The following is a 14615-nucleotide window of genomic DNA, read 5'->3' as shown; positions in this document are numbered from 1 at the left end:
AATCACCAATTTACTAAGTGATGCTAGGATTTTCCCTCCAGAAAGCAACAGGCTTCCCTTTAATAGATTTTAGGTAGGGGAATAATGATCAGCGATTTATTTAGAGATCACTCAGCACTACAGAGGACGGTTTGGAAGGTGGAGAAAATGGAATCAGGGAGGTGGATTATCAAACTGATGAGATCGGAACAGGTGATTGAAGTTGTGAAAGCCTCTCAAGACCCCCCCTATATGGAAAGACCTCTCTGATTACATTAGTTTCCAAGGTCACCCTCCCACTCTACCTCCGCCCAAATTCCTGCAGCACTAGTGAAACCTTCGGCCCAAATGTTGGCACTTAATTGTCTTTTATTTTATTCCCTATTTGTTTCCTGTACATTACTCGAGTCTCCCTAATTAAAACAGTACAATAAACGTTTACATAATTGAGATGGCTCGTGACGTCGTCCAAGGCCCCGTAACGCGCTCTGTGTTACCCAGCGCCCCCACCGCCCCGCTCCCACACGCCGGCTCAGCCCTCGGCCGCGGGGCGCAGTCAGGACCCGTCTGCTGTGCAGAGTCCGGAGGGTTGACGGAGTCATTTATTTCACCCTCTGATCTAACTATCGTCTCCTCCCGAGACCTAGCAGGCGGCTCTCTCCAGAGTGGCTCAAGACGCCGAGCAGAGCTGTGAGACCCGCCACATTCACCAGAAGGCTCGTCTCCCCAGTTTCCTCGCTTAGAAAGGCCCTAAGGTTCCCGTTCTCAGGACGGAGCAAATGAACGCTGGTATATTTAGGCCCTCTGCGGTCGCCGTAGCCCCAGCCTGTCAACAGGAAGTAGAATTCTATTTGGGACTCATTATTCGGGAGAGAAAGGCCAGGGATTCGGGGGAAACGCGCCCACTCCGCTGCTGCGTAAGTTCTCAGGGAGTTTGGACTCCATCCCCACTCTTGTGCCTCCCTTGCCCGCTTCTGCCCCAGTTCACGTATCTTGCCCTGAGCCAGCTCCCTGTCTTAATACAGAAGCGTCACCGCGACCATGGCCGAATACTCCTACGTGAAGCCCACCAAACTCGTGCTCAAGGGAACCAAGGCAAAGAGGTAAACCGCGAGTTTGTGCGGGAGAATCTGCCCCTCTTTTCCGACAACCCTCCACTCTCCTCTCCCTGCGGCTAGGCTGTGGAAGCCGCCGGGAGCTGTCATTCAGGCTCCCAGCCCTTGGGCCTCGCCTCCTGCCGAGATGGACTCAGTTCCCGGCGCCGGTTCGGAGACGCACCGCCGGAGTCTCGCCCTAGCTGGGCGGACCGATAGCCCAGGAGCCACAAGTTCGGGTCCCTTGATGAGCGCCCCCCCCTCCAGATCTATGCTTGGTGGGTCTGTATTAGTGTGATAGTGTAGGTTATAACAGTAGCTTCCTTTATTAGGAATAATTATTTTCAACATTGTCTCCCTCCCACCTAGAAAAAATTAGCTTTTAATGCAATATGTAGATGTGGATTTTGAAAAGGATATGGGTTTGAACCTGGACTCCACTAATTACTAATTTTGTGATTTGTGGCAGGTACGTTAATATCTTTGAGCTTCCATTTATTCGTTTATTGGGAGAGATTAATGATACTCTAAAAGGATTATTATGAGGATTAAGTGAGATAATATGTACAGTAAGTAACTAGAGCCAAATACAAGGAAGAAGTTATAGTGGTGATTTATGAGTATTAGATTTTTAGGAAAAGATATCTGCCCACTCATACCTCCACCTCGTTTTTAACTGCTATATTTGCTCGGGGTTGATTATTCACAAAAATGTTGAGCATTTCCTCCTGGTCTGATAGAGTTTTAGGTACGTTTATGAGAGATGGAAGGAAAGTGTCAAGGAGCAAACTGAAGCCACTGCACTTGAGAACTCTGCCTAGGGGTCTGGCATCAAGAATTTATCCTGAATACATGTGAAACTGTTACTGTCTGAATTCATAGGAGGGAGGGGAGAGTTAGCTTCTGAAAGCTTATTTTGTGATGAAAATACAAACAAGTGTGTCTTGAAAATACAAGTGTACTTGAAAATACAAACAAGTGTGATACAACTATCAATATAATTAACACATACATAGCACTTCCTGTGTGCCAAGAACTATTCTAAGTACTACATATTAACTTTTTTTTAAAGTCACTCTGGGTTTTAATTATTGAGATATAATACATATACTATAAAATTCACCCTTTTAAAGTAGAATTCAGTGCCTTTTAGGATATTCACAAGGTTCACCACTGTCAAGTTGCTGAACATTTTCATCATCTCAAAAAGAAACCCCACAATCATTAGCAGTCACTCCCCATTCTGCTCATCCCCTAATCCCAGGCAACCACTAATCCACTTGTCTGTATCAGTTTGCCTCTTCTAAATATTTCATATAAATGGAATCATACAATATGTGGCCTTTTGTACCTGGCTTCTTTTCCTTAGGATAACATTCTCAAGGTTCATCTATGTTATATTAGTACTCATTCCTTTTATGGCTGAGTAATATTCCATTGTATGGATACAACACATTTTGTTTATCCATTCATCAGTTCATGGACATTTGGGTTTCCACTTTTTGGCGCTTGTGAATGATGCTGCTATGAATATTCTTAATACAAGTTTCTGTGCAGACATATGTTTTCTTTTCTCTTGGGTGTATACCTAGGAGTAGAATTGTTAAGTCCTATGGTAACTCTGCGTTTAACTTTTTGAGAACTCCAAACTCTTTTCTAAAGTGGCTGCACCATTTTACATTTTCATGAGCAATGTATGAAGATACACATTTTCTTAATCCTCGCAACAGCCTTAAGAGTTGGGTTAAATTATTATCCTTACTGTGTAGGTGGGGAAACTGACTTACAGAGAGATTAAGTAAATTTTCCAAAAATCACAGAGCTAAGAAATGACAGAATCAGGCTTTTAAAAGGCAGTCTGGCTCCAGAGTCTGTTCTCTTAACTGTAACACAGTATGTACAGGATCAGAAGTGACTTCTCAGGATTAGAAGTAAGAGGGCATATCAATGTATATCGTTGTAAATCAATAATTTATATATCAATGTACATCTTAAAAGAGTCTTCTAAGATTCCATCATATGACAGTAGGCAAATCAATATATTTAAACTCATCTATATAAATTATCTCCTATAGTAAGAAGAAAAAGAGCAAAGAGAAGAAGAGAAAAAGAGAAGAAGATGAAGAAATTCAACTTGATATTGTTGGTGAGTCAGTTTTGTATACCTTATTCTGAGAAAAGTTAACATTGGTTGAGATCCCTTTAAAATTATTTTCCTAGTAGGGATAAGTAGTAAGAAGGAAGTAGAAGGAATTTATGACCGACTCATATTTGTCTTAAAGTGCTCAAATATTACTTATAGTTATAGATTGCTTTTATGCTCTAGCACAGTAGATGTCATTGCTGAGGCCTTTTCTTCATCATCAGGAGAAAGCACAGGAGAGAAGAAACATGGTTCTCTGAATCATTACACTGCTTAATAACCCAGAGATTCTGATATATCATTTTAAAAAAGGCCTAATATAGATAAATATTATTTTTTATTTTTTTTGTGGTACGCAGGCCTCTCACTGTTGTGGCCTCTCCCGTTGCGGAGCACAGGCTCCGGACACGCAGGCTCAGCGGCCATGGCTCACGGGCCCAGCCGCTCTGCGGCATGTGGGAACCTCCTGGACCGGGGCACGAACCCGTGTCCCCTGCATCGGCAGGCGGACTCTCAACCACTGCGCCACCAGGGAAGCCCAATAAATATTATTTAACCAAATACATTTTACAAATTATTTTCTCTTTCTCTCTTTTCTTTTCATATTGATATCCAGTTGTCCCAGCATCATTGATGAATAGACTTTCCTTTCACCATTAAAGTGCTTTGGTATCTTTCTCAAAAATCAATTGACTTTATATGTGTTAAGTCTATTTCTGGACTCTGTTCCATCGATTCGTCTACTGTTCTAGCGATATATTTGTCTTGATTACTGTCATTTCATAAAGTCTTGAAATTAGGTTGTGTGAATCTCCCAACTTTATACTTCTTCTTTATACTTCTATACTTCTTTATACTCTTCTAGATCCTTTGCGTTTCCATATAAATTTTACAATTTATTATTTTCTACCATAAATCCTGTTGGATTTTCTGGGAGAATTATATTGAATCTAGGTCATTTGGGGAGAATCAACATTAAGTGTACTTGGTCAAGATGGCACAGAACATATAAAATACAAATAATTTAAAATCATTAACTATTACATTTTTAAGAAAGTTTTAATGATCATAGGATGCTGATAATGATTCTGAGTAAAGCTTTTTTTTTTTTTTTACTGAAAACAATTACAGCTATAAGTCAGAAATAAATTATGTAAAGCTCTCACTAAATTATTTTAATTGTGGTAAAATATACATAACAAAATTTATCGCTTTCGCCATTTTTAATTGTACAATTCAGTGTCATTAAGTGCATTCACATTGTCATACAGCCATCACCACCATCCATCTCCAGAATTTTTTTCATCTTGCAAAACTGAAACTTTGCACCCATTAAATTATAAATGCCCATTCCTTACTCCCCCCTAGTCCCTGGCAACCTCCATTCTATTTTCTGTCTATTTTCTGTCTCTATGAATTCAACTACTCTAAGTACCTCAGAAGGGTGGAATCATACAGTATTTGTCCTTTTATGACTGTCTTACTTTGCATAATGTCTTCAGGGTTCATCCATGTTGTAGCATGTGTCAGAATTGCCTTCCTTTTTAAGGCTGAATAATATTCCTTTGTACGTATATACCATATTTGTTTATCCATTCATCTATCAATGAAAACATGGGTTGCTTCTACCTTTTGCCTGTGAACATGGTTGTATAGATATCTCTTCAAGACTCTGCTTTCATTTCTTCTTGGTATAGACCCAGAAATGGAATTGCTGGATCATATACAGTAATTCTATTTGAAATTTTGTGAGAAACCACCATACCATCTTACATTCCCACCAGCAGTGCACAAGAGTTCCAATTTCTCCACATCCTCATGAACACTTGTTATTTTCTGTTTTTTTTTTGATAATAGCCATCCTAATGGGTATGAAGTGGTATCCCATTATGGTTTTGGTTTGCATTTTCCTAATGATTAGTAATGTTGAGCATCTTTTCATGTGGTTATTGGCCATCTGCATATCTTCTTTGGAGAAATGCCTATTCAAGTCCTTTGCCCATCATTTGAATTGGGTTGCTTTTCTTGTGGTTGCTGAGTTTTAAGAGTTCTCTACATATCCTGGATATTTATTCCTTATCAAATATGTGATGTACAAATATTTTCTGGTTGTCTTTTTACTCTATTGATAGTGTCCTTTGATGCACAAAAATTTTTCATTTTGATGAAGTCCAGTTTGTCTGTTTATTCTTTTGTTGTTTGTACCTTTGATGTCATATCCAAGAAATCATTGCCAAATCCAGTGTCATGAGGCTTCTCCCATATGCTTTCTTCTTAGAGTTTTATCTTGATAGTTTCAGCTCTTACGTGTAGGTCTTTGATGCATTTTGAGTTAGTATGTGTATATGATATTAGTTAAGGTCCAGCTTCATTTAAGCTAAACTTTTACTAATTTTTTTATTAGTTATGAAGAGCCTGACCTGTTTAGCTGAATAGATAATTTTGTACAGTGTGATTAACTCAATTTTAAAAATGTTTTATCATGGAAAATTTTCAAACTAATACATAAGTAGAGAAAAGAATGTAATGAATCTTCCATGAATATAATGAATCACTGAGCTTTAGTAATAATCAATATTTTAACAGTCTTGTTTCATTTACACACATGCCCACTGTGAGATAATCTCTCATGCATACATTTTTCTGGAGAATTTTAAAATAAATAACAGATACTAAGTCATTATACATATACACATAAATGTGCATTTCTTACAAGATCAGTCTCTCTCTTTCTCTCTTTTCTTCCTTCTGTTTTGCTCTTTCTTTTAATACATAACACTATCTCATTATCAGACCCAACAAAAATTGGATACAATTTAGGTTTGTACTCAACAGTGAAAAGCTTTTCCTCTAGATCAGGAACAAGACAAGGATGCCCACACTTGCCACTTTTATTCAACATAGTATTGGAAGTCCTACAGAGCAATTAGGCAAGAAAAAGAAATCCAAATCAGAAAGGAAGAAGTAAAAATGTCACTATTTGCAGATGACAGGATATTATATATAGAAAACCCTAAAGACTCCACCAAAAAACTGTTAGAACTGATCAACGAATTCAGTAAAGTTGCAGAATACAAAATGAATATACAAAAATTTGTTGCATTTACTATACATTAATAATGAACTATCAGAAAGCGAAATTCACAGTCCCATTTAAAACTGCATCAAAAAGAATAAAATACCTAGGAATAAATTTACAAAGGAGGTGAAAGACCTGTACACTGAAAACTATAAGACATTAATGACAGAAATTGAAGAAGACATGTAGAAAAGATATTCCATGGTCATGGATTGGAAGAATTAATATTGTTAAAATGTCTAACCTAACCCCAAAGCAATCTACAGATTCAGTGAAATTCCTATCAAAATTCCAGTGGCATTTTTCACAGAAGTAGAACAAACAGTCCTAAAATTTATATGTACCACAAAAGACCCCAAATAAAGCGATATAGAGAAAGAAGAACAAGGCTGGTGGTATCACACTTCCTGATTTCGAAGTATATTATAAAGCTAAAGTAATCAAAACAGTATGGTACTGACATAAAAACAAACACATAGATCAATGGAGCCAGATAGAGAGCCCAGAAATAAACCCATGCATATTCCAGGAATATGCAATGAGGAAAGGACAGTCTTTTCAATAAATGATGTTGGGAAAACTGGACTGCTATCTTGTACCATACACAAAAATTAACTCAAAATGAATTAAATGTTTAAATGTAAGACCTGAAACCATAAAACTCCTAGAAGGAAAATATACGTAATAAGCTCCCTGACCTCAGTCTTAGCAATTGTAATTATAATCTGGAGGGATACATAAGAAACAAGTTGCAGTAGTCATTGCCTCTGGAAACCAGTCATGGATGACTGGAGGCTGATATGAGAGAGTCTGTTCTCTATATATCATTTTGTGCCTTCATGTGTACTGCTATTTTACATTTTAAAAGAACCTAATCTTGACTGTGGTGGTAGTAACCTAGATCTACATACCTGCATAGAAACATACAAGTGAGTGTGTGTAAAAGTGATGAAATCTGAATAAGTTTCATGGATTGTATCAGTTTCATGGATTTGGTTTTGATACTGACTATAGTTATGCAAGATGTTAGCCATTGGGAGAAAGTGATTAAAAGGTATATGAGATCTCCCTGTATTATTCTTACAACTACAAAATAAAAATTTTAAATATGTTATAATGACAACAGCAACAAGTAAGAACCTTTTGTCAAATCCAGAACATAAATTTAAATTACTGATTTTATTTTTTAGGAATCTGGTGGACAGTAACAAACTTTGGTGAGATTTCAGGAACCATAGCGATTGAAATGGATAAAGGAACCTACATACATGCACTTGACAATGGACTTTTTACACTGGGAGCTCCACATAAAGAAGGTTTGTGTCTGGTAGAAGCAATGGGAGGGAAAAGGGTACAGTATATATTTTATAACATTCATTCACTTAGGCCAAATTCTAACAAATCTCGAATATATTCCAAAGGAATGAATCCATTGATTTGACTCTTCCATTTTTTTTCCTTCTTCACTATTTACCAGTTATTGGCAACTCCCTCTTTCCAGTATAAGCATTTGAAAACATTCTGTATAGTTCCAGAAGAGTATCCATGGGAATCAAAAACAATATGAATAATTGAAATAATAAGTAGAAAGAAAAAGAAAACCTGGTTGAGTCAAAGGTTTGAATTCCTTTATTCTTTAGACCTTTTGCCAAAACTAATCTGGAGCATTAAATAACTGTTAATAATTTAAAGTTTTCTCATTCCTTTTAGCCTATGGGAAGAAGCACTAATGAGATACGAAGAAATCAGAAGATTAAAAAGCAGTAGCTTTTTGTCTGAATGGCCATCCCTTGAATAAATTAAAGCATTTAGCTTTTTAAATATTAAGTGCTTATTTGTCTATGTGCTGACTGCATTTTAAAATACAAAGAGATAGTATCTTGGAAGTGACTAAATAAGCATCATGCTGACCTATCTTGTTAAGTATGTAAAACTAAACATGAGTTATATAGAAGATAAAGTAACTCTTGATACTATGAATACTGTATTATAATTACATCATAATATAATATTCTTATGTTTGTTTTTAAAAGAGCTACTTCTTTCAAGCTAAAGAGTATCTTTATATGTATATTTATAAGAAATGTCAAATTTATTTCAAATTGTTTTTTCTCCTGTAGTTGATGAGGGTCCTAGTCCTCCAGAGCAGTTTACAGCTGTCAAATTGTCTGATTCCAGGTAAGCTTGAGTTGAACTATAATTAATACACTGTAATACAATATGATACATTGTAATGGAATATTATATATCGATTAAAAGTAGTGTTTTTGAAGAATAATGAATTTGGAAAATGTTTGCTATATAAGGTATTATATAATACTTGTATTAAGAAAGTAGAATATTAAATCGTATACATAGAACTACATTGTCCAATACGGTAGCCACTAGCCACACATGGCTTTTGAACATTTGGACTATGGTTAGTCTTGAATTTTTATACACACACATACTATTTTTATGTTCCATATTTAATTTCCTTTCTCTCCGTTTTTAACATTGATCTATTTTATTGATCTGAAGAATTGCCCTGAAATCTGGCTATGGAAAATACCTAGGTATAAATTCAGATGGACTTGTTGTTGGGCGTTCAGATGCAATTGGACCAAGAGAACAATGGGAACCAGTCTTTCAAGATGTAAGTACTCTTATTGTTTATAAAAGTTCCTTGTCAGTGAATGGGAAAGTCTCTAACATTCATTGAGAACATATGTTCAGAAAAACCGAGAAAAGTGGACTGCAATAATGCATTAAATTTTTTAAAACCAACATGAATTCATAACCTTAAAAAGAGCTCAAAAAATAGTGCAACACAGGGGAAAAAAAAATCAACAAAGTGAAAAGACAAGCTATGGATTGGGAAAAGTATTTGCAAACCATATATCTGACAAGGTGTTAATGTCCAAATTATATAAGAAACTCATTCAATAGCAAAAGAAAGAAAAATTTAAAAATGGGCAAAGAAACTGAATAGATATTTTTCATTATATCAACAGAAAACACCAACATATGATAAGGCCAGGATGATAAGTCAGATACTACCAGTTATACAGAATTTGAGGACATTCATTTCACTTTATTTTGGGGAAAAACACTAAGTTTTAAAATTTTAAATTTAAATGAAAGAAAGACTTAGAAGTCCCTGATGTAACAAGTAAAACTTTGTTACAAAAAGGTACTCAGCAGAAAGATCAGCAGCACAGATTTAAATCACCTTAGACTATACAGCCACATCCAAGCTTACCAAAAGTCATCCAGGTGACAGAAAACCCAGCCCTTACCACCTCAAATAAGAAATTAAGTCAAATCCATGTTATTAGCACTTTTGTAACTGGATATGATAGAAGATTTAATTCTTCCTATACCCAGAAGTCCCTCAGACATTGATTCTTAAAGTTCTGAGCAATAAATTCAAAGGCATCGAAGGCTAGCTTTTATGAGATATATTTTCTCTGCATTTTTTTTTATTTTATTGAAGTATAGTTGATTATACTTCAATCAACTATGATATGTTTTTATATTTTCTAATTATGGAGAAAAATTTAAAACACTACTATTATAATTTTTTTTGTCTTTAAAGCTAACTTTTTAAAACACTAAATCAGTTATATCCTCAATAAATCTCTGAAGCCAAGGGAAATAATTCTATTCCATACAGTTAGAATTTAGTCCTACTAATAGAATATACTAAAAATATTTAATGTGGTTATCTTTGAGTAGTAAGATTATAGGTGATTTTGGTTTTCTTTTCTGTATTTTTTTTTATTTTTCCAGGTTTTCTTCACATTATTTTTCCTGATTACTTTTAGACATGGGAAAAATTCAATTTAGTCTCAAGACTTAAGAATTTTTTTCACAGGTATTCTCATAACTTATTTCTTATTATTTTGTTCATTTAGGGGAAAATGGCTTTACTGGCCTCAAATAGCTGCTTTATTAGATGCAATGAAGCAGGTGATATAGAAGCAAAAAGTAAAACGGCAGGAGAAGAAGAAATGATAAAGGTAATCATGAGACTTTTCTATAGACTAATACATGTCACATGTATGATGTGACTGCTTCTCTTTAAAATGTTGTAATCTGATCCAGATTCGCTGTGTGTAATGCATTAGTGAGGGCCAGAGTGGAAGGCTTAAAGAAACGAGGGAAAAAAGCCTTTTCTAAGGTGGCTTTAATCCTTATAAATAAAGCATAAAAATCCATGTTATATTTTCTCTACTATCAGCATAATTTAAACACATCTATCAAGTATCTGCATATGTTTTGTTTTAAATTCTGTGTCATATATTTGATGTTATTTTTTAAATGTTCTCGATTTTCATAATCCTCAGTTTTACAGTCTTACAGTATTCTTTTTACCTTGAAAAATATCACTAATCTTTTTAAACAAGAATGTTAATACCAGTAACTCTTCATTTCATTATTTGGAGTTGCCTGATGGAGAAAAAAATACCATTCTAGACAGCTCAGGAATTAGAAGTTTCGGTCTATCTTCCATAGTTTTCTCAAAAGCCAAAATCTCAAAAAATTTAAATCTAAAACCTAGATATTCTTGTTATATTTTAAAAAGTATTAGTCATAATATTTTTCAATTATATAAACAAAACTACAGCAAGTAGCTGCAGGTACTCTGCTGAGTGAGGCACATGCATAGTTGTCTTTTATCTTCATAGTATTCCTGTGAGGTTATCTTAACTTTACAGAGGAGGAAACAACCTTTGACCTTCCCTACATCCTCACTGTTTTGATCAGTCACTTCATGAAGTCACACAGATAAAGTGGAGACAGGATGTGTACCCAGGCCCAACTGACTCTAGAAATTACATTCCACACCACACTGCTTCTCAGGAAGCAGTCATTAGAAAAATGCTGATGGATTTCTGACTCATCTATTTTTAATTTTATTTATATTTAATTTTACTGTATCGTGCTTGAATTGTTTTTATCTGGATTACATTATAAAAGTATGATTATTGAAGATAAGCAGTACAAATGTATGTGCAGTACTTTGCACATCTACAGAAATAAAAAAACACTGTGCTATATTTATCAGTAATTACAACCGTTTTTATATGAAGTACCTGTCAGATATCCCTGGGTCTGTCTGGTTAGTCAGGTACCTGAAAGCTCTGAGCAATGATAATCCAGGACTCTTTCCACCTTGCCTTTTACGTTGCAGGCTCTGCTAGTCTGTGTCAGCATCCACCTTTATAGCCTAGCCTTATCTACCAGAACACATTCCCTCCTGCCAAAAGCAGTATTGTGTCACAGACCTGGCCCAGAATTTCCCCAGGTCTTCTAGGACTCCTCCAGCCAAAACCAACACACACATATTATTTGCACATGCCTACTGCTCACCAGTTTCTAAGCAATCTTGGAATTGTGCTGTAAGGCACAGAGATCCCTTTCCAATGTGGGTCCTTTGGGTTGCAAATTGCCAGTTTCATGGCCCTGAATTCTGTCCTCTTCTTACCCCCCTCAGTTGATCCTAATTGCTATATCTGTATCAATTAATTTATGGAATGTGATAGTAAGTATATGTCAAAACTGATGAAAGTATAAGGAGGATTTAAAAGGGATAGATTCCAATTAGATGAAAACAAATTGTGTTATGTTAAAAGTTTTAATATGTTGGTAATATCCTATGCATAGTAAAATAGCTACTATCTTAAACTTCCAGTGTTATAAAATGAACACTAAATAGCAGGATAATTTGATCCTACTGTATTTACTTTTGCAGCCAAAATTAAATTAGTTAAATGATTGCCTAATTGGCTTAGTGGGATCTGATCTGTAAAATGCTTTTCAAATAAGTTTCTCTTCAGTGTTTCTGATGTAAGGGCTCTAAAGAAACATATAATAGCAATTATTTAGATAAATTATATATATAAATAAAAACACATATCTAGAATCTGTCTTTTTCTGAATCTAATTGCTAAGTTAACTGTCTTCTTCTTTTGCATAAGAAATCACCTAGAATGTTCTTCTGTAATAAGTAAGATGGAGCAGGGGGAAGATAAATGTGTAACCTGTTGGGTTCTCATCTCCAATATCCAGATTAGATCCTGTGCTGAAAGAGAAACTAAGAAAAAAGATGATATTCCAGAAGAAGACAAAGGAAATGTTAAACAGTGTGAAATCAATTATGTGTACGTATATTTTTTCCTTTTAGAACTGTAGATTTGGCAGTGAGATGCTTCTCAAGGCACCTAAAATAAAATAACCTGAAGGACAAGCAGAGACAACATAATGTAGACTCTAGGACAGAGCACTAAACTGAATGCTTCTCTTAAGGCTTCAGTTTTTGTAATTATCATCCTGCTAGCTTTCAATGCTCAAATCACTTGAGTTAATCTATTCTCCCTACTCTATAGAGTGTCTGTCATTGTCAGTACATAATGCCAACCAAATGCTGCCAGGACACAGGAGACTCCAGCCAATATTCCAAATCTTGAATTTGTAGAGCTATCCAAACAACTGCCTCTTTGATGGTGGGGTACTAAAGTCATTTTTGTTGTTGAAAAGTTGTAAGAAAAACAGTTTTTTTTAAATAAACAAAAAACTTTTAAAAATATTTTAAGCTCATCAGTAAACATGTATAATCAAAGTTTGAGATATTTTTCAAGAAAGATATTTTCTTAACAGAAAGAAATTCCAGAGCTTCCAAGACCACAAACTTAAAATAAGTAAAGAAGACAGTAAAATTCTTAAAAAGGCCCGGAAAGATGGATTTTTGCATGAAACACTTCTGGACAGGTAGGCATATTTTTAATAATTTCCAACTATTTTCAGTAGCCAATAGAAGTAGTGTATATAAACCCATGTTCTTTTTTAATTACTGTAATTTTCAAATTTTTGTCTTTATTTTTAATTTTTGAATGTGGTGGTATTACCTTAAAAGGACATCATAACTCTGGGAAAAGATCACCAAGAAAGAATATCTGGAAATAGCCAGATTCCAAGTGCTAATATATTTTATTGCAAGAAATTCAGGTCTGACTGAAACTGTTTCATAAATTTATTTACCATCAACTTTTTATAACTATTAGAACCAGGGCTAGAAAGAAATTCTTTGACTAATTTCAAAATTCAGTGAGCTCTGTTATAGTACAGCTTTCCAAAAATGAGATAAAAATCAGTTTAAAAATTTCTAAGTGTAAAATTGAATAACAAAATTGAAGCACTTTTATTAAGTTGAATTCAGATGTGTGCAGGATATTTATCATAGCACATTATTAATGTTTATTTATTAGTATTCCTATTTAGGTAAGTAGTGTCCTAGATTTACAACATTTAAAAAATGCTTAGGGCTTCCCTGGTGGCGCAGTGGTTGAGAGTCCGCCTGCCGATGCAGGGGACACGGGTTCGCGCCCCGGTCCGGGAGGATCCCACATGCCGCAGAGTGGCTGGGCCCATGAGCCATGGCCCTTGGGCCTGCGCGTCCGGAGCCTGTGCTCCGCAACGGGAGAGGCCACAACAGTGACAGGCCCGCGTATGACCAAAAAAAGAAAAAAAAAGAGTAAGGCTTGTGTCCTCTAACTTTTATCACTTATGAAAATACAACATTGCCATCTTGTTAAATAGAAGCTTAGGGCATGCTTAAATTCAGAGGCAATTAAAATCGCTGTTATGGATTTAAAAAGCCCTTAAGCAACATGAGTTAAAGATCAGGAAAAGATTTTTTTTGTAAGAATAAAATCCATGTAGTATGAAACATAAAATTGAAAAGTAAAATTTTAATTAAACTATTTTAATATAGGCAGTGTGGTAATATAATAACCAAAATTGAGAGCACAATTTCTGAGCATGAGTTTATGTTTAGTAGCAGTTGGCTATATATGACATGTTTCTACATAATTTTTATTATTTGTTTTTGTTTAAACAGGAGAGCAAAATTGAAAGCTGATAGATATTGCAAATGACCAGGATTTTTGTTTCTGTCTTATTTTTTTCTGAATAAAAAAAATCAGTGGAAGTGTTTTAACAGAATTATTGGGCTGTTATGGAATTACTGCTGAACCAGTTGCTAGATTTAACCAAGATTAATCAAGTTTAATTGAGATTCTCCATGGATGTACTTTTTTAGTCAACTGGTGTTTCACATGGAAATGAAACTTAGAGTACACACTTAAAGTACCACAGAATTCTCTTCTTTTCTGGATTTCCTGTCATAAAGCATGAAGTGCTACTCTGTGAAACTGATGCTTCTTGTGCAGCTTGTGGAAGCTGTCTTATTGCTTTATAGTCTTACTTTGCATTTCTTAGTACAATAGATGCCTAATCAGTACCTTTAAACGGAAATTAGAAACTCCCAATCCAGTCA

General features: G+C 35.2%; 1 protein-coding gene across 1 annotated transcript; it reads left to right on the top strand.

Annotated features, from left to right (window-relative positions):
- The first annotated feature begins 746 nt into the window (after positions 1-746).
- Positions 747-14276, top strand: FRG1 (FSHD region gene 1). The gene is made up of 10 exons (XM_029226347.1): positions 747-896; positions 1005-1082; positions 3149-3219; positions 7486-7611; positions 8416-8473; positions 8816-8930; positions 10192-10296; positions 12350-12441; positions 12938-13048; positions 14178-14276. The coding sequence occupies exons 2-10, from the start codon at positions 1021-1023 to the stop codon at positions 14212-14214; spliced, it is 777 nt and encodes a 258-aa protein (XP_029082180.1). The 5' UTR covers positions 747-896; positions 1005-1020; the 3' UTR covers positions 14215-14276.
- Positions 14277-14615: the final 339 nt, after the last annotated feature.

The sequence above is a fragment of the Monodon monoceros genome, unplaced genomic scaffold (assembly GCF_005190385.1).
Source record: "Monodon monoceros isolate NGI ecotype Baffin Bay Population unplaced genomic scaffold, NGI_Narwhal_1 Super_Scaffold_17, whole genome shotgun sequence".
Taxonomy (NCBI): Eukaryota; Metazoa; Chordata; class Mammalia; order Artiodactyla; family Monodontidae; genus Monodon; species Monodon monoceros.
The sequence above is the reverse complement of the archived record's forward strand: the minus strand, read 5'-3'. Positions and strand labels throughout refer to the sequence as shown.